This window comes from Brachyistius frenatus, unplaced genomic scaffold, assembly GCF_029030835.1.
Source record: "Brachyistius frenatus isolate BFR_SWC_R1_liver_20210118 unplaced genomic scaffold, ASM2903083v1 Contig_488, whole genome shotgun sequence".
NCBI classification, from domain to species: domain Eukaryota; kingdom Metazoa; phylum Chordata; class Actinopteri; family Embiotocidae; genus Brachyistius; species Brachyistius frenatus.
In genome coordinates this window covers 73,323-100,387 of record NW_027211087.1, presented here as the reverse complement: position 1 = coordinate 100,387, position 27,065 = coordinate 73,323, and the positions used below count along the sequence as shown (strand labels likewise).

General features: G+C 41.8%; 2 protein-coding genes across 2 annotated transcripts; one reads left to right on the top strand and one right to left on the bottom strand.

Annotated features, from left to right (window-relative positions):
* Window positions 1-3,035: 3,035 nt before the first annotated feature.
* On the top strand, window positions 3,036-6,697 carry urp2 (urotensin II-related peptide). The gene is made up of 5 exons (XM_069687760.1): window positions 3,036-3,649; window positions 4,585-4,917; window positions 5,100-5,134; window positions 5,578-5,734; window positions 6,013-6,697. Exons 1-5 carry the CDS (start codon window positions 3,583-3,585, stop codon window positions 6,042-6,044), a joined length of 624 nt encoding a protein of 207 aa, XP_069543861.1. The 5' UTR covers window positions 3,036-3,582; the 3' UTR covers window positions 6,045-6,697.
* Window positions 6,698-10,534: 3,837 nt separating this feature from the next.
* LOC138614366 (chloride intracellular channel protein 6-like) lies at window positions 10,535-20,693 on the bottom strand. The gene is made up of 6 exons (XM_069687763.1): window positions 18,529-20,693; window positions 13,434-13,543; window positions 13,151-13,276; window positions 12,802-12,908; window positions 12,280-12,461; window positions 10,535-12,197 (listed from the first exon to the last, which is right to left on the bottom strand). The coding sequence occupies exons 1-6, from the start codon at window positions 20,635-20,637 to the stop codon at window positions 12,036-12,038; spliced, it is 2,796 nt and encodes a 931-aa protein (XP_069543864.1). The 5' UTR covers window positions 20,638-20,693; the 3' UTR covers window positions 10,535-12,035.
* Between the last annotated feature and the right edge of the window lie 6,372 nt (window positions 20,694-27,065).

Sequence of the window (27,065 nt, the reverse complement as noted above, 5' to 3'; positions counted from 1 at the left end):
TTTTTTAACGACCTTTTTAGGGTCTTACACGGGCTAAATAGCATCCGTTGAGAAAGCAAATGTGTTTTTTTTTTTTTTTGGGGGGGGGGATTGAACTAGAGCACTGTGAGCCCCATTTTGAAACGACGCCTTGTACAAGCGTTGCCTACGGTTTCATATCTCGTCGCATTTATATTTTGCTCGCAAAAACCAGAAAAGCCAGGCGCGGGTCGAGTCGCGTTATTAAAACTGCCGCCCTCAGCGTTTTACGTTGCATCGTTACGACGAGGGGGGGTGGGAGATTAAAATAATGAAATGAACGTCGTTTCAGAGCTGCAACTTCGTCTTTTTGTCTTCAATTTTGATCTCCGTTACGATTCTGAATGAGAACACTCGCTGGATTAAAGAAGCTGTACTTTTTTTTTAAATTTTTTTGTTTTGTTTATAGTTCCAGCAACTGATGAAGGGTCCGATTTATATATCAATTAAAACGGCAGTTTACATGGAAAATCTACGGTATCTATAAACAGCTGTTGTTTTGGTCGACCGCTACACAGGTGGTGTACAGTTGTGAAAAGACTTCTGGCATTATTTGTCATTTTTATTAGTTATTACAGGCTTCTTGGTTGTTGTTTTTTTTGCCTGAAGAACTGTTTGGGCCACCATTTTTTTTTATTTTTTTTTTTTTTAACAAGTAGTTCATTTACTTTGAAGAAGATTAACATTGTTGCCATTCAAATAAATATTTGACCATCTTAATTTCACGTCTCTGTGAGTTCAGTTCATTGTTCTGTGTGCATCATAATCGCCGCTGTTATTTAGATATAGCTGCCCAGTAAAAAAAACAAAACGTGATCTGAATTTTTTTAAATTTTATTTTGGTTCTCTCTATGCTAATAAAAACTCCAATTTAAAGCTTAAAAAAACAAAACTCAAATTGACCATGAGGTTTTTTTGTTTTTGTTTTTTTCCATTTCTAAATTCAAACAACCAGTTCCACAAAAAGGCTTCTTTTACTTTCTTATTTGGAATTTTTAATGACTCTGGGAGACAATAATTAGAAACAAAAACCTATGTTCTGACGTCCTCTTGTTTCACCTGACGCTCTTTCCACTTAAGAAGCGACAGCACCCTCTGCTGTTTGTGGAGAGAAGTGCAGGAGGTGGGATTTCTTTTCTTTTTTATTCTTTTTTTTTAAATGTGTTTATTAACCCCTTTAAGCCCTAGAAGCCCCCAATTGGGGGCCAGGGAGAAGATTTAGCAAAACTATTATTACAATATGGACATATATACTGATATTTACACATCTGAACAAATCTCACAAGTGTTCCCTTTATTATTTTTAAGTAATTTTTTATTGTGGTTGCGGAGATTTACTCTTTTTATTATGGGTATGCAATTTTCGAGCAGAGGGCTAAAAAATAGGTGCATTTTTAAAAGTTTAAAGGTGTTAATGTAAACTAAGCTGTCAATTTATACCTTATTTAATGTTTAATAACGGTGCTATTTGCATTAGTAAATGCAGTATTAACCATGAACAAAAAGTTAATTAATAGTTGGTTAATGGTTAAATAATCATTTATTAATTATTAATGTAAATTAAGGTGTCAATTTATGCCTTACTTTAATATGGGTGCTATTTGCATTCGTAAATATAGTAATGAGTATCAACTACCACTTAAGAAAGCACTTAATGATTCTGTCTGGAATCATTTATTATGTGTGTTCATGTAAACTAAGGTACTGGTTTATACATCATTTAATCAGGCAATATTAATAATAAGCGCATCACTATCATACTAAGGAAGTTAAATTGTGGCCTAATATTGCCAGTATACAACTAAATGAAATATGTAATCAAAATGGTTTCATATTGTGGGAAAATTCACCGTCAAAATAGTAATAAACAATTTGATTAAAGTGAACTTTTCGCGTTTTTTGGAGGTTTTCCTGAGAATACTGCAAATATCCCGTTTTTTTTTTTTTTTTTAACCGGAAACCGTTCAAGCTCTGATGTATTTCCAACAGTTCTTCGGCATTGAAGAAGGAAAAGGGTTTGAATAGGGATGAATAAAATGGACACACACACATACAGTTTTTATTGGCGTCGAAGCTCGACGGACGGACGGATGGACGGACAGGAAGCGGTAATGAATGAGTGGATGTTCTCGAGCTGAATTCTCTTTGCCCGGCAACTGACGCATCTTATCGCTCTTACCACTTTTGTATTTTTGTTCCCCCACCCGCTCCCCCGACTCCCCGACTCAGCCCCGAATTGGTTTGCCGTACGTTTGCGGCGGATTAATTGCGAGGTGTCCCACCGTCATTCCGTCAACTTTTTGGGTCTGAGAGATCGGTCGTCACGATGAACGACAAAAGAAAATCCCCGGAAAAAAAAAAAAAAAAAAAACTTCTCGGGGTTCTTTGTCATTAGGACACGAATTCTCACCCTTTCGGTGCCCTTTGATGTGCATCCCACGCTTCTTTTTACAAGCCTCGTAGTGTGTGTGTGTGTGTGTGTGTGTGTGTGTGTCTTCCAACCTTTCGTCCGAGTTCAAACTGACCCCAGGATTGTGTGTGTGTGTGCGTACATGAGTTTGTCATGTCGTTTTCTGTGTTTGAATGTTGTATTTGCGAGCTTTGTTTGTGTGTGTGTGTGTGTGTGTGTGTGTGTGTGTGTGTGTGTGTGTCCAGTCAGTGTGACTCCAGGCCCTCGTGCGTCAGAGGGCCTTTCTTTTTCTGTGGCCCCTGAGCAAACATATTAAGAACCGCCTTATCACTGCTTGTACAGCCGAGGCCACACACACACACACACATTCACAAAAAGAGAGCCCGACACCCGAGCACACAAAGCTCGTCGCCAAACTCCCCAAATGTCACTGATCCGTCGAGGAAGATGGTGGCGGAGGGGTGGGGGGCGGGGCCAAGGGGAGTCTTTCGGGTCGGTCATTGGTTGACGTTGAGCGATCGGTCAGACATTTGGGGGCAAACTCAGGTTTATAAAGGCGAGATTGGGTCGACGGTAATAGGGAACGGAACCTACGCTTGACAAGCCTTCTTTAAGAGGCGCATCCATGGAATACGAGCACAGAGACTCTGTTTGTTTTACAGATGAAGAAAAAGTTGTTTAGTTGGGAATTTGTTGCGAGGAAATGGAGCTAAAGTAAAACGAATGCCAAACTCTGGTTAGAAAACGAGAACAACTTCGGAACTTCTTGTTCCCGACACGAGGGAATTCTTGCGTCGCGTCAGAGTAGAGTTCGTCGAGTATTTCCTCCCGAGTCGGCAGAACTTCAAAGGACGAGCCCCTAAAAGCGGTCCAGAAATTTGGAAACGCAAGTGCTAGAGCGAGCCGTTTGATTTTATTTGCACTGACCAAGGTGAAAATCGTCTCAGGCTATTTTGACACCGTCGGCAGGACTTCAATAGAAAGTCTGAAGGGTGTTGAACGGACGTGTCGAGCATCTCGGGAACGCCAGAAGTGCTCTCAAGGAAACGGCTTCTGACTTCCGAGGAGAGTTGGTTCGACCCACCGGGCCCCCCGGCGCTGACGGATTCTTCACCAACCGCGAGGCTTTTACAGCTCAGCCGTTCCTGCCGAGGATGAAGGTGGTCGTGATGCTGCTGGCCATCCTCGGGACGCGAGTGGAGGCGGCACCCTCCGACAGAGGTAAAGTGGCCTGTTGAAATATCCGCTGGTTCTCGCCGCGGACATCGCTCGGTCTCGGTTTCTGGCGAGGGCGGCGCTTTTCAAGGCGGTCCGTGAAATCGGCCCGCTGTGTAAAGCCACCTCACACTTACCTCCGTTTATGGCACCATTCTAGCAAACGCTCGATAAAGTTCTGCCAACAACTGTGCCAACATCTTCGATGGTATTTGGCGCGGCATCTGTAAGGCAGGGCGAGATCCGAGTTGTGGCTAATAAACTTCTGACCGCTTACCATCGCTTACTTCCCTCCACCAATGGCGTGGGCTTTATGTAAATGAACCGCCGAGACTAAATCCGTATTTAAGGTCAGGGCACGATCAACGGAACATGACGTAGTCTCTGAACGATCGGTTGATAGGAAGGTTTCTAATTGAAGGTTTTTAACTGCACTTTAAAGGCCCTTCGTGGTTCACCGACTTGTTGACGCCGTTTAAACCAGCATAGCTCGCCCAGTAATCCTTGGCTTTGTGTTTATATTCCGCCAGGGAACATAAATGATCCTTCAATGCTTATCTCCTGATTGGAACCGCACTCTTTCCCAAACACAACTCATCCTCAAAAACAAGACCTCAACCGTCGCTGGTGTGACTCAGCTTGAGTTGAGTATGCTGCGCACGACCGACTGTCGAATCGGCATTATTTTTGAGGCTATCGTTAGAAAAAAAAGAAGAGAAAAGCCAGTACAAAAATCCTTTACTTACGTTTTTTTTGTGCTCTGAAATTCACGGCCACATCTCTTGCGGTATTTCCCAGGACCACGGTATTTCTAGGAAGGGTTAGAAGGCGGATCAAGAAAGTAATATTTGGTCAGCAAGCTTCTGAGGAATGGCTTCGACGATTACATTTAAAAGATTTTTTTCCCTGCCGTGTTCGTACACTCGTGTTATTTCTCACAGGCTCCGTCGAACGGCCGGATCCCTTCCCGGGTGCCACCGTCGCGTCCGCCGTTCCGTCGAAGTCCTCGGCGCGAAGCCCGAGCCTCACCCTGAAACGCTGGCTCCCGAGCAACAAAGCCGCCGTGCCGGACGGGACGACGAAATCCGCCGACAAAACCACTCCGGGGACGATCGCCGCCGGCGCCAGGGCCGGGCCCGGGCGGTCGAAGGTCGCCGCCGACACCACCGGCCTGGATAAACGAGCCAAGATGCTGAAGATGATCTCGGCGTTGGAGGAGCTGCACAGGGCGTTCAACAACACGATGAGCTCACGGATCACCATCATGCCACGAGGTGAAGACGCTCTTCTTACTTCACTTCCTGACGTGTTGTAACATTTGCTTACTCTATGTATTATTCCTTGTGTTCCCTGAGACTATGTAGAATCGGTTGGTTTCCACGTGAAACCCGTTGCTCTTCATCAGAGATATTTTAACTTAAAACTCTTTTTTCTTTTCTTTTTTTCTTCATTTCAGCAAATGGCAGAAATCCAGGAAGAAAAAGTAAATTGGTAAGTTCACCCCCAAAAAATGTGCCCTTCAAGAATTTACTTTTGCCGCCTGGTTTTTTATTTTCTGCTAATTGTGCCTGAAGTGCATTTACGGCTCAGATACATCAAGCATGAAGTAATAAAAACTAAACTAATAAGAAGGAACGACTTTAGCGAACAACACCAAGATAACTCATTTTATTGGCTGAGAATTTTATGAGACTAGTTGAATGGGAGTCTATGGAGTTGTTTTTTTTTTAACTGACCTCTAGTGGCACTCGGTGGTATCGCGAGCTTAAGGCGCTTCCGCGTCGGCCTCATTTTTCAGAGCCGGGAGTGACTGAATGTAATAATGTAATGATACAGCAATAAAACGATAACGTTTTTGAAGTTGCAGTGGTTTACGAAGGATGTGGGTCGTCTTGGCGTCCTTGCCTTCATTAGTCCTTCCTGTTGTTTTGAAGCTCCCTGCCACCGACGGGGGGACGAAGCGCACCACTTCGGCCCCGGCGGCGGGAGACGGCACCACGTCCAGAGCCGGCGGAGACGTCGTCCCGAGCCTCACCGGTCGAAACTTCAGGAAGTCCCTCCCGCCGCAGACCAAGAAGCCCAACAAAAGAGGTGAAGGAAGTCAACGGGTCACCTTCTGCCAGGTGCCTTTGAGTTGGACGGGACGGGTTCATCGTCAATACCCCGAACCTACTTGGGCCTTTGAGCCAATGTGGTCCCTTATTCAAGCTGAATTAATGTCATAACTCTGCTCTGTAATGGTACATCTTTTGGTTGGTCCGAACGCCACTCCCCTCCTGACTCTCCTCCTTAACGGTGGCAGCACAGTCATCAATATACCCCGTCAAGACCTCAATGCCCTTTAACCAAGTGTTCTCTTTCCTCCACAGTGTGTTTCTGGAAGTACTGCTCCCAGAACTGACTTCCTCCAAGCCAGCGCCGACCATCCCTTTCTAGAACTCCGACCATCATCTCTTCCAACGTGTGCAGTATTTTTCCAAGTCGAAAGAAATGCCCTGAACACTTCAGTCCCACCTAGTTCTATCTTCCGAGCACATTGCAAACGTCTGAAAGCGGTGTGGATAATTCATCTGGGTAATCACCTCATAAATTGTCGGGTGTTTCCCGAGCAGACAACGGGATGTGTAATGCGCATTTTAAATAAACATTTGAGGTCTTAGCCGGGTATGGTGGTGTTTTTTTCGCTTTCGCCAGCGAAAGGCCGAATCATCAAAGAACTGCTTAGTCGATTGAATTCGTTAGAACGAATATAGTGTCCGTCTCCTTCCTGTATTTTCCCTGACCTCCGAGTGCTAGGAGACTGTCGCCGTGGCATCAGGAAAGCCTTCGCGCCACCTCAAAACCAGGCCGGCGCCAACCTCGACTCGGACCTTTTCATTCGCTCGTTAATTAACAAGACTGACCAATCGAAGACAACGATGTGTGCTCGTGGCCCGGGCGCATGAACAAACACTTGTTAACCCCTTTTTTTTTTTCTTTTTTTTTCTCCATTTGAAGACAGACATGTCCGTTTTGTATGTGTGCGCCAACTTTTAAATAAAGTTCACCTCTAAGCATGGCAAATAAGCTGTGACAATAAAGATTGATTTATTTTTCCACAGTTAAACTCTCTTTAATTGTTCATTATTGAGTATCCTAATGTTCCAGAAGCAGTAGTTTCTACTTTATTTCAACTCTACACTAAAACTACATACTTGTATTCCTGTTCTTGTTCTTTTTATACATTTTATTACACTTGAAGGACAATATCTGTTTTAACAGAAGAAATAAAACAAAATCACCATTTAAAAAAAACATTTGGCCAAAAATCTATTTTCTGGTTTGTAAATTTGTGAAATTTTAATTGGACTTTTTTTGGAGGGGGGAAATGTGTTTTTTCAACTTTTCTTTCTTTCTTTTCTTTTAACTTTTTTGTGTGTGTGTGTGTTGTGTCTTGCACTACCAAGCTACCATAGGTTTTTAATTAGACATAATTTATCTCTTTTATACTATGGTAGACTTTTGCCAGCGTTGTAATGTAACACTGTTTATTTACAGAAAGACAGTTTAACGCTACAGCGGCACCGCTCTTATACAGTAACTTAAAGACGAGACACTGAACGATGACACCCCCTCCCCTCAGGTAATTCATTTATCTCTGAAACTGTAGACACATCGAGTTTTGAACTCCAACTCTACGGTTTAATGGTGTTTGATGGGCGGCTTTACCCGGCCGCATCAGCCTCGCCGCAGAATGAACAGCGGGACATTCTTGCTTTAAAAGTTTCTATGGTAATCGAGCCGTGGGTGTTTGCCGTCCCGGGTGTGTAAACTCGGGATCATTACATTCAGAAGGGGTTGTCGCAGAGGTCACCACCGCTGCGTCGCCCCGGTGACGAGTGTGCGAGTCTGCATATGCTTTGTGTGTCTCCTGTGTTAAACGTGCACTCGCGATCATTTCGCGTTATTTGAGTAAAGAGTCAAACACGTATGGCTTTCGCCAAACGCCGAATTTATAATATTAGATTTAAACTTAATTCCATTATGTGCATACAGCCTTCAAAGTATGGTGTCTGTGATGGGCTATTAAAATAATTGACTAGCCTGATTATGACTATAATTGAGAACTAATTATTTCAGCTATTGATTCAGTGTTCAGACAGTTCTTTCCATAAGCTCTGTATATGTAATGTAAATGCAAATTTGTGAATCTTATGAATACATTTGGCAATATGACAACCGATTTCTCCAGATGACAAATGAAACTAAAAACGACATAAAACGCCAATATTTCAAATGAAGAACTATGACCACTTGTTTTTTCTAAGTCATCCTCAAAAGAAATATCCATGTTCCCAGCGTTTTAGACTCTCTTTTCAAGCTAAACCCACAAGAAACAGGATTTTAGTGAACTAGCGAGCGAAACGAGAAAGTTCTGTTTTGTTCAAATAGTTTGGAAAACCTTTAACTGGATTTTTGTTTTTGTTTTCGGAGAACCTGTCTGTTGCATTACTGCCGAGCAGAGGCGCACGGAGTCTTTTTCCGTTGAACTCGATGTATATGAAAATAACATCTGTTACCGTGGTAACAGTAGACATTAGATGGCCCCAGCCTGCTTAGGAAATATAAAAAATGAAAAACGAAACTAAAATATCAGAGGAAACCTCGACTATAAAATGTCTTTAGTTTTTGACAAAAACAAATACCAAAGTGAACATCACATTGCTGTCAATCAGGGAGTTTGACGATTGCGTCACCGAATACCTCCACGCGCCTCGTATTTGTTTTGCAATCGCAATATGACAGAGAGACGAACCACAAAAGCCCACAAGAGGTGATAAAATCAGTTTAATAAAGCTGCGTCCTGTCAAGAGAGGATATAAGGCCAGAACAAGACCGGGCTTGGTGTCAGGGCCCGGTTTGGTACAGATAACACTTCATCGCTGCTTAACACTTGAATGGCTGACTGTCTCGGTCACAGTCGTGGGTTTTGGGTGTCAACCCACACGAGACCCACCTCGGTCCAATAGTTAAACACGTGGTTTTAGTTCAATAAAGCTAGATTGAAAAGGGAACTACAGGTGGGGAAAAAAAAGTGAGCGTTGCTGTCCTCTTATTAAGGCACTGAAATAAAACGTATTGAATGTGGTTGATTTCGTCAATATTCCCAGAACACCTGTGTTGGAGTGAATTGTAGGAACATTTTATTAAACAGGATGAAAAGAACCAAAAAAAGAAGAAAAAAAAAAAAAGGATTTTTTTTTTTTTTTTTTTTTCCTTGCCAAAATTATTTCCTCCGTACCATCAATAGATGATTTCCGCACGACATACCATATATGCAACTTAATCAAGAGCGATAACAGGTAAAATCATACAGTATTAGACAGCAGTAAATAATGCAAATTCAAGCAATCTCGGCAGTATTTGCTGAGGCTGGCAATTTTGTGTTATTGATTATTAGTGATAAAATGACATGATTATTAGTGATACAAGCCAAAACGATGAAACTATAAACGCTAAGCACTTTGATATTTTGGGAAAAATATATTCAAAGATGTTATCAGCTATAAACATTATATTAGTTAACAGCTGTCTCAACAAAACTCCCAAAAGTACCAAATATACACACTGTATGTTGTGTTTATAACTATAACAGTTGCACAGTTTTTGAACAATTCTCAGGAGACAAAAAAAAAAAAAAAATTAAAAAGCAAAAACCTAGGAGACATCATCATATGTTTACATCTCCAATGCAAGTGCCCTAGAGAAACTATTAGTCAAAATTTTCGGAATTCAGGTTTTCGCTTATCCTGCAAATTTTTTGTTCAGTCATTCCCAGAATCCAAAGACACATTTTTTTTGTAAGCACGGAGCCCCGTGGGTTTTCTTTTTTTAGGGTTCCTTTTATTTTACCTTGCAATATTTTTTAGCTTTACCTCAATATGTAAAGTGGAAACAAATGGAATGGTCAAAGTTGTTATAATGTTAATGCATTACATGTTATTACCAACTCAGCACCTATATCTGTTTCATATTAAGAGCCTTACAGTGTTTCGGTGGACAGAAACCCTTCATTTCTTAACGAGGCTTATATAATGAAATATTTGTTGACTGTCGTGACTGAAATTGGACAATTACACGTTAGATAAATATTCCAGAACAGCCTATAAAAATAGGATGACTATACTTTTGACTTTGTTGAATTAAGAAGGACGGAAAATATGACTTATTGACAACTGAGCGTAAACCCGCCACTAGCTAGGAGCAGTGGTTGCGCAACCCCAGAAACACCAGCAACTTAACCGTACACCCGTGTGTGCAACATTTATTTCGACAAATGTCACTGCACCTCCAGTCCTCTCACGATATTTTGCATTGCCCCACAATATTAACAAACTTCGCATTCTCTTGGAAAACGTATTTTCCTAGTATGTCCAAGTATGACTGCTCAGTAGGCATAGTTTTGCCATCTGGCTAATAAAAAAAAACTTAGATAAATGCTTAAATGAGGAGGTCTCTCGTAAAGAATTTTGCATTACCTCTCAATACTTTTACGTCAGCAGCTCTCACTGACTTTGCTTTGATTTTGGTTTCAGCCTCGGGACGGTACCTTTGGTGGTAGTCATGCCCGTGCTTTGGTGGTTGCGATCAAAGATGGAACACATTTGCTTTTTTAATGGTTTTAACACACCTTAGAAGCACCGCAGATTCATATACTAACCACAACCCAGTATCACGGCAAAAGCGTGACATAGACACGGCGGTTCGCCACAGCAAAAACGTGAGGTAGCCACGCTTTAGCCTCTCTCGGCGTGACAGTGTCACGTTTTGTAAGTGAGGCTTTACACGCATGTAAAGGGGATTAATAAAGTGAAATAAAAAAATTAATTAAATTTTTTTTTTTTTTTTTAAAAAGGAATTTTAACGACGGACCCAGTACAAAGGACATTTTTCAGTGGTATTATGATGTCGGAGGGGTGGCCTGGTAGCAGGAATCAGAGACTGCCATGTGGGAGGCGGAGGTCCGAATTTCAGACGGTGACAATGTTGTTTTTGAAGTTTTTTGTTTCCGAAACCTCAACCATGTTCTTCTTCCCCAGCCATGTTTTTTTGTCACAAACCCCAACAATTTTGTGATTTTCTAACCCCAACCATGTGTTTTTCCTAAAAGTTTCATTTTCCTGTAAATCAAATGGTTGTATGCATGCAGTAGGTTTCATTTTCGTCCACAAAAGGAAAACGTGAAACTGTCACGCCTAGAGAGGCATAAGCGTGGCTATTTCACGCTTTTTGCTGTAGCGGACCGGCGTGTGTGTTTCACGTTTTGCCATGATCCCGTGTTGGATGGACTTATCCAAACAAACTACAGACTGAACCACAGCAGCAGCATCCGACCAAAAAACATATCCTGCCACAGTTTCATCCATCACGGCCAGAAACACAATACTGACGGAAATCTGCCTTTTAAAATGAATAAGAACTCAATGCAAAGTCATGCGAAGTGTCACATCATCTCTCCGTCCCTTAGTATTTCCAGAGTGTTTCCTTGAACTCGCAGTTTATTACAGCTGAACTGGACCAACAACACAAACAGTACATACGGCCCGGAAGGAATTGAACAGGAAAGGAATTGTGAGAGATCTATTTGCAAAATAGTTGAGGCAACACAAAACGGGGCAACGCAAAAAGTAGTACTAAAATATAAAAATGAAAGTCTTGCCGTGACCCCTCGAGGGCCCGGTTACCCTGACACCATTCAAAACTAAGGAAGCCAAATGTACGATGGTTTTCTGAAGATAACATTTGAATCCAGTGCTCTGACTAAAACTGCCGCATTCATTGGCTACGATTAAATGGTTGTAATTCACGGGAGTGTGTAATGATTCACACGTGAACTGTTAGCATGATTTGGAATTAGTCTGAATGGAAGGTTCCAGCGTGCATTTTGTATTTTTGAAGTTTATTAAACTAATCACTAAGTGTTTATGAGGTTCTACTTGAGACTGTTTTTTCACTGCAGACATTGAAGAGATCTACTCTAAGCGGTAAGTCATGCTGAGTGGTAATGCTACATTTAAGTGCTTTTTCATTATTCGTGGCAGCGACCTCGGCCCTGCCATCGTCTGAAAAGTAAAAAAGCAACAAAAATAAATCAGTAAATATGTCTACAAGCAACCCTATGTGGTTGTTATGATTTGTAAAATAATTAGCATAGAGATGCAGTGTGCCAACACATAATCAGATAAATGTTTTGGTATCGGATCGGTCTAGACTATATCCTAGAGTTATCCTTACTTAGTCACCTCCCTCCAATGTAACCTTCTTTCTACCTTCTAAACTTTTCTAAACCTTCTAAATCCTAAATTGCTGATTTGATTATCCCCAGTCTCGCCTTCCTTTCCAAACCTCGCTCTCATTTGATTCGTTTCGCAACGTTCAGATAAGCGAACTCGATCTCTTTCTCCGCGGGGCAGGTGCTGGTAAACTCCTCCCTCTTGTAGGCACCGTTCAAATACCTCCACACGCCGGTCAAATCGGCTGGGATCTCAAAGCCACGGTATTTCTTGGCTACAACCTTGAGAAAAAAAAATGCAGATAAATGTCAGTTACAAATAACCTCCGCGGGAGCTTTTCGCTAGGTATCAAGCTGACCAAACCTTTAGGATGTGCAGCTTAGGCAGCAGGTTGCAGTCAGCCAGGCTGAGGTTGGGCCCGTCTAGGAAGCCCCTGGAGGACTCGGGCAGGTCTCCTGAGGCATCGGCGTCAATCTCCTCCAAGTGGGGGGTCCTCAGGAAATCATCAAGACGCCGAAGAGACTTCACCAAGGCTTTCTCGAGGGCTGGAGTCACAGAGAACACAACTACTGAGTTAGATATGTCATCTGACTTCAACCGCGCAAACCTATATTTCTTTCCAGTAGGGGGCAGCAGAACAAGCTTACATTTTCTTTCCACAGTGTTCAATTTCAAGACTAGTTTTAAACTAGAAGAAAGTTAGTCATCCAGTAAAGACTGGGGCCAATGATTGGACCTGAAATTTTGCCCAATGCCACACACACACACACACACACACACACACACACACACACACACACACACACACACACACACACACACACACACACAAAAACCTACCCTGGCTTTAATTGATTGAACATCCTAACCGTGACCATTCCGTACCTTCATTGACGTCCGCTCTTGGATTTTTGATATAAGCCGAGAACTTGGCGAAGATGTCGATGCCCGCTGTGTTAGCTTCAGGATGTTTGGCGGCCAGTCTGGGGTAGCTGTGGGTAAAAGACACATTAGAGGACTCAACCGAATAAACCAGCACACAATTGTTTTTCCAAATGATACTTGTGTATTTTGACATTTCCTATTGTGTTTTCAGTTTCACCAGTTGATGAAGCTGTTTCTCCAGAAAGCACAATGGATGTCACCGTTTTAAAAAAACAAATAATTTATTTATGTAGACTCTGCCAATCAACTTCCTCTAAGTCAAATCATGGCAGTGACTGTGTTTGTATACCGCGGTGGGGTTAGCCTCTCCTCCAGGAACTCCTCTATTTTGTTGACGTCGACCAGGACCTCCCCGTTAAAGGTCATGAAAGGAGGGTTGGTTCCCGGAGCGAGGTCCTGCAGGTCAGCCGTCTTCCTGATAACACAAAATTCAGACGCCCGTAATTGCTCTGGCCGATGGCAACGTGGACATTATTCCTAGCTTTCTCTTTTACGGACGGACAGTGTTTGCATAAACGGACAATAAAAGCTTTACAACGATGTTCCTGCATAGTATATATTCATACTGTTACCGCTTGAGGTCGACTGTGGTGACGTTGAAGATGACTCCTTTCAGCCACAGGATCATGAAGAGCCTCTGAGAGAAAGGACAGTTGCCGATGCTCTCCCCGTCACTTCCTGCCTACGTACACACACACATATACACATTTGCGCTTAAATTAGCCACAGAACAAATCAGAATTCACAAAATGTATCTAGAACAAAAAAGAAAAAAAAAACGTTGCCATAGCCGGGATCTGATCTACGCTCCCAAAACCTTTTTATTTTCAAATCAAATTCAAGTGAACTGAGGCAGCCACTTATTTGGCGTTAGAATTAGAGCTGGTTCTTGTCATCAGCTTTTTATCAGATATCCTTGAATTGTATCCTTCCTTTCAAGAAGCATTCAGATGACACCGAGGAAGATTTGGTGTAGCTATCAGAGTTTCGTTTGGGTAAATCAACTTCCACCCATTATTACATATCTCGAGTTGCCGGCGACCGTTGCTTTACTAAGAGGTGTTGTGATCGTGGAAAACGTGCCATCGGAACTAGGTGAAAGCATCAGAAACTGGAAGCAAATCATGGTCAGACTTAGAAAACCGAGTATTACCTGATAACGTGGCTATATTCTCCGAGGAGCATATGTAGCCACAGAGAAGTAAGCAACCGAGCCGAGGAGTCACGCAAACATTAACCTGCCATGCATGCTTATAATAAAAAATAAAAAAAATCATGTTCACAAGTTTACAGCATGACTCACCTTTACAAACAGCTGTATGGTAGGGAAACCAAGTTTTTTAATCGCAGTTTCATACCAGGACATGGCGGCCAATCCTGGTCCACATTACACTTTAAAACAAAAAAATTTAAAGAACCCCAAAAACCTACAAATCCATAACAAGAGATAACCACCATCCAATAACGTCCAAGTCTGTCCGTCTAACTGTCACTCCATCCGCCTGATATGACGGTCTCTGGTATGACGGCGTCCTTCCCCCCCACGCACATTCACATTTTTTCGCCCACTCTGGTGATAAACAGTAGCGTTGGTGCACGGGGGTTTCTGAGCTCGCTGTAGATCATATTCCGCCACTGTTTTTCTGTCAAATTATTATATTTTACGATAATTATAATCTGATGTGTTGGGAGGCACAAAAAAATGTGTTCCTTCATTTTTCAGATGAGCGGCAATGGTTGGTAATGGAATCTCTGCACAGTCACACACATACACAATGTATCCAGTGTGAATGGGTGTGAATGTTTTTGTCACACCCACAGCAGATGAGAACATTTTTAACTGGACGAGCATGGCTTGAACCAACAAAACCAGACGAGTGGATAAAAGGGTTCTTTTGAATAGTTACCCTTATTGCTGGTTGCCCGTATTTGGCGTCCTATATCAACGAAAAGCTTCCTACCCTGGACATCAGAAGGGAAACCCGGTATCAAGGCAAAATGTGAAATAGCCACGCTTTGGCCTCTCGAAGCGTGGCAGTTTCACGTCTTCCTGTAGTGGAGGAAAATGACACCTACTGCATGGATCCGGCCGTGTGATTTATAGGATAATGAAACCTTGAGGAAAAACACACGGTTGGGGTTACTAAATACGCAGACAGTTGGTGTTTGTGGAAAAAAAAAACATGGTTGGGGTTAAGCGTGGCTATTTCCCGTTTTGCTGTAGTGGAACGGCATGTCTATTTAAGCAATATTACACAAGAGGGTGTGCTTTAACATGATTATTAGTGCCAACAATGACGTGAAAAGCATCACCCTCGAGTGTAATATTGCGATTATACAACAAGCTATCATTTAAATGAAATATGTAATCTAAATGTGTGCATATTGTGTGGCTATTAGCTCTCAAAATATATAACTGTGTGTTCGCGTGAGCTCTGTTTCCATGGCAACGCATGGGGTGTGACGAACAACTGGAAAACAATCAGTCGCGTCAGTAGAAGCGAATGTAACGTACGCAATGTTTGCCACTCCGGGAAGTAGGCCGACCCTTAGCGACGACCCGTAGCAACGAAGACGATTCTAGTCCATTATTGCTTTCTAGAAATGGTTTCTCAAACTGAACAAATACGGCACGTAGAAACACTAAACTGCTCAGCTAGCTCAATCCTGTTGTAAGTAAGATATCCGCAAAAAAAAAAAGATATCAGTAGAGTCATGTATTTTTAAGATTTGAGCCCCGCGTCGTGTTAAAACATATCCGGTCATGCTAGCCGCCGCTAGGATTTTAAGTGCGCGACTATCTGTAGCGTTACGGTACGGTTGCTCGGAGCAACAGAAAAAGGACCAAAATAGCCCCGATTTGGCCAAATGGCGATAACATTGCATTTGATATGAAATGCAATTCCAGCATATATTGCCATTGAAAAGGGGGAGGGATTTTTTTTCTCGTGATGAGCAGTGTGTGCTTTATGGTGATTTGTTCCAAATGTACAGTTGACCAATCAGATCGCTGGGTCGGAACTACTTGTTGTATAATTCACGCTGGGTTGCGTAATCCCAGGGAAAAGGCACATTTATAATATTAGGTACCTCTTTTCAACCCAATTTAATATCATCAGCCCATCGGGGGCCAACTCGTAGTGCCATAAATCCGGTGATTCCGAGCCCGAAACCTCCCGGGCAAGTATGTCAGTTATCGCCTGCGTAAATTTTGGCTGGCAGTGGCCGGTCTACTTCTTCTTCAGCCATTACGAAACTGACAAAACCTTGTCGATCCAGCGGCTTTAAAGGGAATGAGGGAGCCGCCTAATTAAGTAGGTCAAATCATAGCTGTATACTTTACATCGTTTGACGGAATGAGGGGCCCTGGCGGGGGTCGAGGCTGAGGGCAACTCAGAGAATCAGCTCAAAGTCTGGAACTGATCCAATTCTAATCGGAGCCATACATCAGCCTTACATATTCACGACAAGTGCTTAATGCGAGGTCGGTATGATTTTGCAGCGCTGCTGTGTCCAGAGATCTCCGCACCAAACAGCAGGCTAATCAGCTTACAGAGGGAGAATGTAGAGATTAACCCTGCATGGTAAGCAGCATAGCGCTGGTACACTCTTCCACCATTGGTGACCTCAACCAGCTTTCCTTAGATACGTGCGAAACAACAACCACAAAAAAAAAAAGCCATACAGTCGACTCTTATTTCGTGATAAGTTGTGACTAAAATAGGTCTTTTGACATCATTGCGATCATGTGACTTTAATCGAACTGCTCACATCTGTTTACACATCTACTCCTTGGTTGGCTCATTGTGCTAAAGAAAACCAGTTTAACTTAATTAATGTCTCAAGACCTGAAATGGTCTCCAGCGACCCAGAAAGACACTTGAACCTTTTCATAATATTTCCATCTACCCCCGTCTGCGCTGCCAACAGTGCCCCTGACAAGGGAAGCCATTGTTTGAATGTGAGCTCCTACGGAGAACAGGCTTGTGTGTGTGTGTGTGTGTGTGTGTGTGTGTGTGTGTGTGTGTGTGTGTGTGTGTGTGTGTGTGTGTGTGTGTGTGTGTTTGAGGCAACGCTTCGATATTAGTGCATTGTTTCTTCTTAAACCTCTCCGCTAATGCCCTCTTTTATTCTTGCCTCAGTTAGGAATGTGCTGCTGAACCACAGTACAGAATTAGCCTTTTGGTGTTTGTTTTTTTTGCAGTTTAATCCCACATATGGAGAAGATGGAACAAAAACGGAGCAATGTAAGCTCACAAAAGTCATATTTCTCATTGTATATATACTTAAATGTGTTTGGTGTGTTCCTATTATTGTGCCCACTATCTACAGAATTGCATGCATGAAGCAACGTAAGCTACCACGCCAAATGGATTAGGACATCGCTGTCTTAATGGGATAAATTAGGCAGGTCAAGATGAGGTTTCTCTCTTACTTACTGTCTCTTGAAGTCTTTCTAATTTCTAACACACACACACACACACACACACACACACACACACACACACACACACACACACACACACACACACACACACACACACACACACACACACACACACACACACAAACAACAACAACAACAACAACAGGTTTACTTCTCATTAACTTATTAGTGACAGCTAAAACAGCCTCTTTCTTTAGTACTAATGGACAACAATGACATATACACACTGACACACACAGTACAGGCAGCCAAATGTGTCTGAGCTATGAGGTGGCAGCATCTTCAATTATATTGTATATGTATAAAGTTCAACACAGCACTGAATCACTGAAATGCCAAAAATACATGAAAGATTTACGGTATTTAGTGATTAAATGTATGGCTTTTAACTACATTTAGACGTTTTAACCACATTAAACTGCTGTTGTAGGTCACAGTGGCTTTGTCAGCCTCGTGTGCCACATCTCTTTACATGACAACCTGCCCGGGGTTATTCCCATATCACAGCAGCCAAAATGGCTTGGCTCAACAGGAGCCTAAATCGGGAGTACAGGTTTGCCAGAACCCAATGGCATGTCTCCTGATTAATGATGCTCCACAACTGGTCAAAGAGCTCTGGTCCAGAGCTGTGTGAGCTCTCCTCATTGAAGCATTTTGAGTCTAGCTCAAATTGGTCGAAGTCCACATCTTCTAAAATAACCAGTGCCAAAACATGCTTATACTCAGCTGCGCTTGGACTTACTCGGCTGGTTATCTGTGATCTGTCGAAATATTAACGTTCAGTACATTACAATTCTATGCACTGGGCCCATTTAAGAGCTGGACTTCAGACCAAAAAAACAGACCAGTACTTGAAGCGACCCAGGGGCTGCGTGGAAGGCGTCGGGTACCAGTCGACACACCAGCTAGGATGTCCAGTTTAAGTAAAGGGGGACGTAAATGCCAGCACCATCTCAAAACACTTCATTTGGGCAGACACGCATCAACCTGTTCACTCACCACATCCCGTGTTTCCTCGCTATTGTTACCTCGGCTACTTCTTTGCTCTGCACATTATCAAGTCAGGAACATACATTTCTAAAGTGTTATCAATCTGTTCTCGTCTGATCCTTTGACCATCGAACCATGGACAGACCCTCGCTTTTGTCACAGCAAGCGAAGGGTGAACAGAACAGAACATGTGTGTGTCGGATGGGCTTTTAGTGCATACGGTTGATTACCTTAACATAGAGTGAGATCACGTAATCCTCGTCTTGGAGTGTTTTGCTGTTCCTGACAACAGGTGAGCAAGAGCTCTCCACCGGCTGATGGGAGATCAGTTTGACCTCCTCCTTCTCCTCAAGCATCTCCTCTCGCTGGGGGATGTACGAATGGCCGTCCTCTAACAGCACCACTCGTTTTTTCTTCACCTGCTCATCCTTCTTTTTGGGCAGTGATTCGTCTTTGATCACTGACTTCAGCTGCTTTGCCCATTCCGTCTTCATCGGTGGATTTATTTGTTCCGGTGGTGGGTCTTTCGTTACCGGTTCTTTCTTTACGCTCTCGTTCTCCCAAATGTTTTTGTTGACAGGCTTTAGCTCTTTTCGCCATTCCATCAGTTCTGTTTCAAACGTTTTCTCTGCTTGATCCTTTTTAATCCAGTCGTTATCCTTTCTCTTGTGTGACAGAACTTTTGCTTTGCCCCATCCTTCTTTCCACAGCAGTTGTGGCTCGGGGCACAAAATCCCATTCTCCATTGCTTGCTTCAGTCCTTGAACTCTTCCATTTATATCTAACTCTTCCTCTATGTTGTCCTCTGTTTGCCTCTTATCTTTCTCAAACTTCTGTTTCTCGTAATTCTCTGTGATGGGTTTAACCTTCTCTGCTTGTGGCTCTTGGTACTCTTCATAATTTGTCTTGACTGTGGCATTATCAGAAGGGCTTGTAATGGTGGTAGGAATTTGTTCTTCAAATTGACTACTTGGACTCTCCATTATCTCTTCAATCTCGTCATCTAGAACAGTCACTGGCTCTTCTTCCAGGTCCAATGCCCCCTCCACTGCTTCCTCTTCCTCTGCTCTGCTTTCTTGCTCATCTTTTACATGCTCGTTTTGACTAAACTGTCCTTTCATGTTGTCTTCCCAAGCCGTCATCGGTTCTATGAGGCGCGGCAGAGGGTATTCTTGCAAATCATCTCCCCCATCTTCGATGGATTCGTCGTCTTTTGACTGGTCCTCATATTCCAGTTGGTCCAGTTCAACTTCACCTCCTTCATCCATTTCAAAAGCCTCCTCCACCCGATCCGAATCTACATCTTGCTCTGTGTCTAAAGACACATTCTCGACACAGTGCACCACTGGTTCTGGAGGAGCTACCGCAGCTGGGTGTTCAAGCTGAATGATCTCTTCCTCCTGCATTTCTAGATCACTTCTTCCTCCCTGCTCTTCCTCACTCTCTAACTCCCAACCAACATTGCCACCTGTCTTCCCCTTCTCTTCTGTACTCATTCCTCCCCAATCCATCCCTGTTATCGTATTAACCTCAACCTGTCGTACTCGCTCTTCCTCCTGCTCGTTCTGATTGACCCCTGCCATTCTTGTTTCCTCAATCTCCTCTTCAGACTCTGACTGTTCTTCAAAAGGTGTAAAGGCCATTTCTGATAGTTCCGTCTTTGGATCTGCTTCACCTATCATGTCCAAAACATCATCAGATGCAGATGCCTCATCTTTTACAAACTCATGGACTGTCTCATCCTCAGTTTTCGTCTCTGTGCAATCGTTCTCTTGCCATGTGACGTCATCGTAAACGGACTCCTGATTAATGAACTCTGGGTTTTCTTTTTCAACAGCGTGTTTCATTTCATCTTGATTCTCACCGGCTAATTGGTTGGTCTGGTTGGCCACCACTTCATATGTGATACCTGTAGCAGTGGCTAGGCTGTCAGAGCTAATCGTTGGGGTTTGGCATCGCTCACTTTGAATGTTGACTTCTACATTTATCGCGAAGGCAACAGGGGCCTTTTCTGTTTCTAGATCCTCATCTTCTTCTTCAATGTCACTAGCAGCGGGCAAAACAACAACTTCTGTTTCGTCTAGATCACTAGCAGATTTACCCTCTCCTGACTCCCGTACAGGACTACCCAAGTTCTGATGAGGCACTGCTTCATAATAGGTAGCCTCATTTTTCATTTTTTCCTGCCTTACCTCAACATCTGCACTCGCTATTGCTTCTTCGTCTTTGTAAACATTTCTCCTCCAACCTTCATATTCTCCGCTGCTGTCAAATGCCTGCTGTCTACATTTCTCAACCTCCACTACTATCGGGAAATAACATGGATTTTCCACCACCATCTCTGTGTCCCCACGTACGTTTTCTGTTGTATGTTCAGCTAAATGTTCCCACTCTTCGTCACCTACTTCCACTCCTCCATCCCCATCGTTTTCCTGTCCGTCACCTCCTCCCCCCCCAAATATTACTCCACTTTGTACTAGTTCGACCTGGATAATCCTCCCTCCCTCCCTGTCACCGTGTTCCCAGCTTTCACCTCCGTTTTGCCACTGTCCTGCTTCGTCCATCATCAAAACATCTTCCCCTACCTCCTCTGCTAGTTCCACCTCATCATCTTCCTCTTCTCCCTCTTCATCCCCTCTTCCTCTCTGGGTATCCAGATCCGAACAAATACTTAGTGGGCTGTGGACAATGGCTCTATGTGACAGTTCTGGGTTTGGGTATGGATTTGATTGTGCCATTAGGAAAGTTTGAGGAAATGATAGAACTTACTCAGGAAAATATTGCACCCAGGTGTCTAGGAATTGGTATGCGGTTCTACAAGATGAATTGGAGTCCTGTCGAAGGTCAAAGATGGATTTAGGGGGTAATAAGACCTGAAATTGAAAAAGGGTCCTGGTTTCCAGATTAAGTCCAAAAAGGGGAATTGCAGCTTGTTTCTGGGGATTCTGAGGTTCCAAAAATTTTAAGATAAAATTCAGTATTCCAGAAAAAAATTCAAAAAGGAATCTCAGAGTTTCTGAAGAAACCGAGACGCGAAGAGTAGGAATACAGTGTTTCCAGGCTCACAGAAGCACTCGAATCATGCAATTGGTACCAGTGAAGGGATGATTTTCAGATGAGTCCAGGATTCCAGAATGCTTCAGAGATGAATGTTTACCAAGTTCTGGTAATCCTTAAAACAATGTAGGATTTCCAGGAGAGTCCAAATTTCCAAGCAAAGGAAAGAAAATCCAGATTCGGAAATTTCACCTCCAAAGATCATAAAAGAGGTTACATTATTCGGCTTTAGTAATTGAAAGCATGCATTCTTCGACCGCTTGTATGTGGCTGAGGGATTCTTGAATTAGTACTGCACCTTAAGAACAGTTAGACATCGGTGAATTCTCTCTCTCTCTCTCTCTCTCTCTCTCTCTCTCTCTCTCTCTCTCTCTCTCTCTCTCTTTCCCTCCCTCCCTCTCCCTCTCTCCAGAGGATTAAATGGAGGCTAATCTCCACATGACCAGATGCTTAAACCCTTCTGACACCAAGGGACCAGCACCACTTGATGTGGAGTTTCTTAAACACACACTAATGTTACATATATAAAACATACCTCCACCGGTACATATAGCTCCAGTTAAACTGATCTCAAGTTTTGCTCACTAACACTCTAAAATTATATTTTTGTTTGCGGTAACCATGAAAATACTCTTGGAACACAAATTTTTCCCATTGTTTTTTGTTAAATTCTTGCGTTCCTATCTTAAGTGCCCTGGGATGTCTTATGTTATGATTGCATGCTGCATCAAATCTGAAATCCATATCCGCTCCAACAACTCCAGCTACTAGGCTACACAGGCTCCTGTCCTATGTCCCGCGTCCATTTGGGACAGGGCTCTGTAAAGCGGACTCTTATCGTCAAAGTCTAATCTCTAAAATGTATTACTCAAACTTTGGCTGATCTCCTTATTAAAATGATATAAGGGACTTTGTCCGAAAGCTAATGAGATGTTTTAATTGCTTGGGGTTTGGTCACGTGGTTAAGATGTGGAAGAACATGGTTGCGATAATCAATGACATGGAAAATGTGAATCCGATATAAAAACCATTACAAGCGATGAAGTGAGAGGCTACTGTACAGCAGGTAAAAGTAGAAGAGAAAGTCTCTTGTTAAAATTAATAGGCAGACAAAACTGATTGACAAGCAAATGCATGGAAATGAGAAAAAAAAAAAAAGATGATTTTGATTGGTTCCGATTACTGATGAAACTGATGCACAGGGAAATCAGGAAAGCACGTGACTAAAAAATATGTTCACCCAGTGAAATATGTTTACCAATGAAAGCAACAAAAAAAAAGGTAAAAACAAATATTCACTATATTTATCATTTGATCAAAAATGCACCAATATTAGTTTCATTGGGAAAGAAAAACTTTAAGGAGAGTGAATGTGTTCTACCTGGTTGTATTAAATTCAATTTCACTTACACACCCACTCAGACATGCGAGGCGCCCCCCCCACTCAGACATGCGAGGCGCCCCCCCCCCCCCCCCCCGTCTACTCGTGACCTCAAAGTCGCAAGCTGAGCTGTAGAATGTGACTGACGGCCTACATGCTAACGGCCTGACTTTGTAACCCTCAGAGACTATTGTTGTTTTTTTTAAAATTGGATAAACATGTCACTGACGACACAGAGCTGGAACCACATAAAACCATTTCCTGTGAGACTTCACCTTCCTTTTTATTCTTATTGTATTTACTTTGCGTGGGAGTTTGGGAAAGTTGCATTCAAATGAAATACATTTTTCTAGTCTACATGCTAACGGCCTGACTTTGTAACCCTCAGAGACTATTGTTGTTTTTTTTTAAATTGGATAAACATATCCAAACTTAAGATAACCTTTCAGCATTGACAACATGTCCCGCTTTGTCCCACACCAACATAGTCTTTTGTCCAACATTTGGTGTGTTGGTGCGTTTAAAAGAAGGTGAAATATGGAAACGTTTCTTTCAGACAAGAATCCGATGATGTCACAGAAGAGAATCCGATGATGGCACTGAAGACAATCTGATGATGTCACCGAAGTGAATCTGATGATGTCACTGACGACCAGCCGATGATGTCACTAAAGACAATCTGATGATGTCACAGAAGTGAATCTGATGATGTCACTGACGACCATCCGATGATGTCACTAAAGACAATGTGATGATGTCACAGAAGAGTCGTGCCTGGTGAACCTACCAAACTGTTGAAACTCTTGAGAGCTGTGCGTTTTAAACTGAAATCTGTCCACCCCTCAGATTCTGTGACCGGCCCTGACGTTCTTACCCGTCACTCCCCATACCTAAACCGAACCAACAGAACCAAAACCCTGTCAGTCACACAATCTGCTGATGTCACAGAATTGAGTGTGACACCAAACGATGCTACGGTGACTCATTACTGCGCCCTATTGTGCGCAAAATTACATCTTTAAGTGCCCCGAGATTACTTTCACATTTTCCCTTCAGAGTTCCTTTACATATATTTTATGTTTCTATTTGCTTCTTCTATGCTCAGACAATACAGCGCGCTGCTCCATAGTATTTGCATTCAGTCACCAGTAGGGGGCAGTCCTCCTCTACGGACAACCCTCAATGCTGCATGGCCACAACAGAGTTGGTCCCTGACTGTAAAGCAGGAGGATGCACATTACATGGGAATCCAACTCAGGTCTATTTAACAAGTCGTGCATTTATTCTTTAATATGCACGTTTATAACTTGTAATTTTTTTTTATTTTCATCTGGAGCCTCTTGCACTTGAAGCGAGTGAACGCTAAAAATTATGAACTCATGCTCTTTGAATGTATGTAAATGTCTTAAATAGTAAAGTATAAGAGTATTCTGAAAGTTTAGATGCAATCTGTTTTAATATTAAAAGTACAATTTGATTGATTTATTGTTTCATAATTGATTGTTCCTTTCCCTAACTCTTCAGTCATCTAAAGAAATTCAAAAAAAGAAATATTTCCATTTAGTTTGAGATGTGAAAATGACTGTTCTGTGATTTTATATTGAAAATTTTTTCCATTTTATATAAGCCTGTTTTAGTTTCAATGCAAGACCCCAAGTTTATTTTAGAAAGTGTTACATAATACTGTAAAATGTCTAAATGCAGTCACTAAAATCCGCACAATTTAACGACAGGGCTTTTAGAATTTTGAGGGAATTTATTGGAAAAATTCTTCACAGTACAGTACTAAAAATAACAACTATTCCATAATTAAAACCTACCAAGAGTATATTAACCCAATGGCTTTTTAAAGTCTTATCTATATATTGTCAACTTCACTGTTCTATTGATCAATTGAATGAAGTCGTTAAGTTGCTAAAAAAAAAAATAATAATAATAATTTCAATTTCATTCTGTAATTGTCATCTTAAGCATAAAATATAAACATACTCATCATTAAATTCACAAATTGTCCATGATTAATTAAGTGCGCTAATTAATGGGATTGAGGCTTTTAGAGTGACAACCATTTATGGACTTTTATTATTGTAAAAAGCTTTTCTTTATCATGACAAAAAAAATATTCTATGAAAATGTCACATAAAATCTACAGTTGTAAGTAATGGTTATCTTATTCAATACTGTTTCCTCGCAATGTCCAACATATATGGTGCTGCCTATGTACATGTATACATGTTTCATTTTCCACTGAGAGGCGGGACTTGTTCCCCCGTCATTTTCTGATGTGTTGTTGTGGAACGCTGTCGACTATTTGCCGCCCGAACGTCTGACTTCCGAGGTCTTTATTTCTGAGGTTACATAAGTTGCTGAGAAAAACAAAAATTCCCGCTCCATCCCGATTGAGGAAGAATGACTTCTTGTCCTGTCCCGTTCCCGAACGCGCCATTCACTGTCAGTCTACACACATGCAGTGGTCAGACCTCTAGAGACGAGAGGAAGGGAATACAAAAAGACAACAAGATGACTGGCATTATTTTCAAAATGAAGAAAATAGTGTTTATTCTTATTAGAAATACATGTACAAAAAGCTCTTGTTATTGTAATTCCCAATTTTCTTTTGCCGAATAAACATTAGTATCCTCCCGCGTGCATGCAGGCACCTCTCCGGCATCTCCTCTGCTCATCTTATTAATATTAAAGTGTATATTACTCTTACTTTTGGTTAATGTATATGCTGTATATATTTTACATTCGATATTAAAAAGATCAAATTCTGCCCGTATATTTAATTATTGTTCTTTATATAAAGCTGATTACTGAATGCTGCTTCAGTATAATTTCCCTCATGGTATCAAAACAGTATTGATATGCAGTATATAGCCTACTGTATATGTTTTATGTATGAATACGCAAAAAAGATTAGCGAGCAGCTGAGAGGCTAACTACTGCTTTTCATTAAGAGTGAAAAATATTGATAGAGTTATTGAACTTAAATAGCTTGGCATAACATTGGATCCATATTTCAATTTTAAGAAACATGTCGCGGAAATGATCAACTTAAATACAAGTTGGCAAATTTTTGACAAATTAGAAACTCTGCAGGTGCAGCACCGATATTTAATCATGCCATGATCTTTTCCTATGCGTCTTATACATGCCGGGGTCAGGTGACAGAATGACCTATTTAAAAAAATAATAATATTTTTTTTTTGGTATACTTTTAAAATTCAGGTTAAAAAGCCATTTCGGTGTCTTCACCGTAGGATGTTAAAGAAACAGAATCTTCTGAGCACAGCATTTTTTTTTTCGACTTCTACTGGTGCTGACAAAGTGTGTGTTACTGTGATTTTTATTACATCTTCTGCTTTGTTTGTCTTCTGTCTTTGATTGTTCTGTCATTTAGAGGATGTAGGCTTGTCACTATATGCCTGTTATTGACTTTAAATCACCGAGCAGTGCTCGTGAAGAAGCTCTGATCCTGTACGTAAACCTGACAATATTGGGGGGAAAGCAATTTCTAGCAAGTTATAGAAAATATAAGTTACTCACCAAAATAGAAAACGTTAACACGCACTCACTGGAGAAATATTGTAATGAGGGAATGAAATAATTAGTCTTCATTCAGACCTTTTAAAATGTATAGTTTTGGGACATAGGTTATTGTATTTGTTTTTTCACCTCTTTTTTATATATATATATTGCTCTTTGCGTTGAGTGTTCAAAGGTTTTTTTGCCGGTCACCGAGCGTTAAAAAATTTTCAACTTTGGGTAAAATGCTCTGCTCATCACTGTCACTTTTCTTACTCAGTCGTCCAATCACAGTGAAGAAGGGGCGGGACATAAGCCACAAAGAGCCCGGTAAACGAAAGGGCCGATTTTTCCTCGCAAAAAACTCGGGAAGTTGCTCCTTCAATCTTTTCTCGATACGTTTTATGGCGCTTAAGATCTCTCCGCAGGGAAAACAAAACATATCACAGTGGCCTTTTTCCACCTCGTCTTTAGCGGAATTTCTTTTTTTCGAGTAAACCGGTAAGCTGTAGCATAACATAATTGTGACTGGACTTAGTGCAAATTATTTTCTACGGCACCAAACGCCCCCACACGCAACATATTACTCACCAATTAGCATTTCCCAGCATGCCCTTTTCTTTGGTAACGCTTAATAATAAAGCAACCAAATTAAATAGGTCAATGCGCTTGGTAGAAATATAATTTACTTCGACTTAAAAAGGCAAATAAAGAGATAAACAAAATGACTAAAAACTACAGAAAGTGGAATGGTAGTAGATATATATATATATAGCTATAACGTTGATTGCGTCTTTCCAC

Bases quoted from the DNA above. Each gene is read 5' to 3' on its own strand.
- urp2 (XM_069687760.1), top strand. From the start codon at position 3,583: ATGAAGGTGGTCGTGATGCTGCTGGCCATCCTCGGGACGCGAGTGGAG. The intron at 4,918-5,099 runs GTGAAGACGCTC...TCTTCATTTCAG, and splicing joins GATCACCATCATGCCACGAG to CAAATGGCAGAAATCCAGGA. The intron at 5,735-6,012 runs GTGAAGGAAGTC...TTTCCTCCACAG, and splicing joins CAAGAAGCCCAACAAAAGAG to TGTGTTTCTGGAAGTACTGC.
- LOC138614366 (XM_069687763.1), bottom strand. From the start codon at position 20,637: ATGGTGGTGGAAAATCCATGTTATTTCCCGATAGTAGTGGAGGTTGAG. The intron at 13,544-18,528 runs GTAATCAACCGT...GTGTGTACGTAG, and splicing joins TGATCTCACTCTATGTTAAG to GCAGGAAGTGACGGGGAGAG. The intron at 12,462-12,801 runs GTACGGAATGGT...CTGTGACTCCAG, and splicing joins AAGAGCGGACGTCAATGAAG to CCCTCGAGAAAGCCTTGGTG.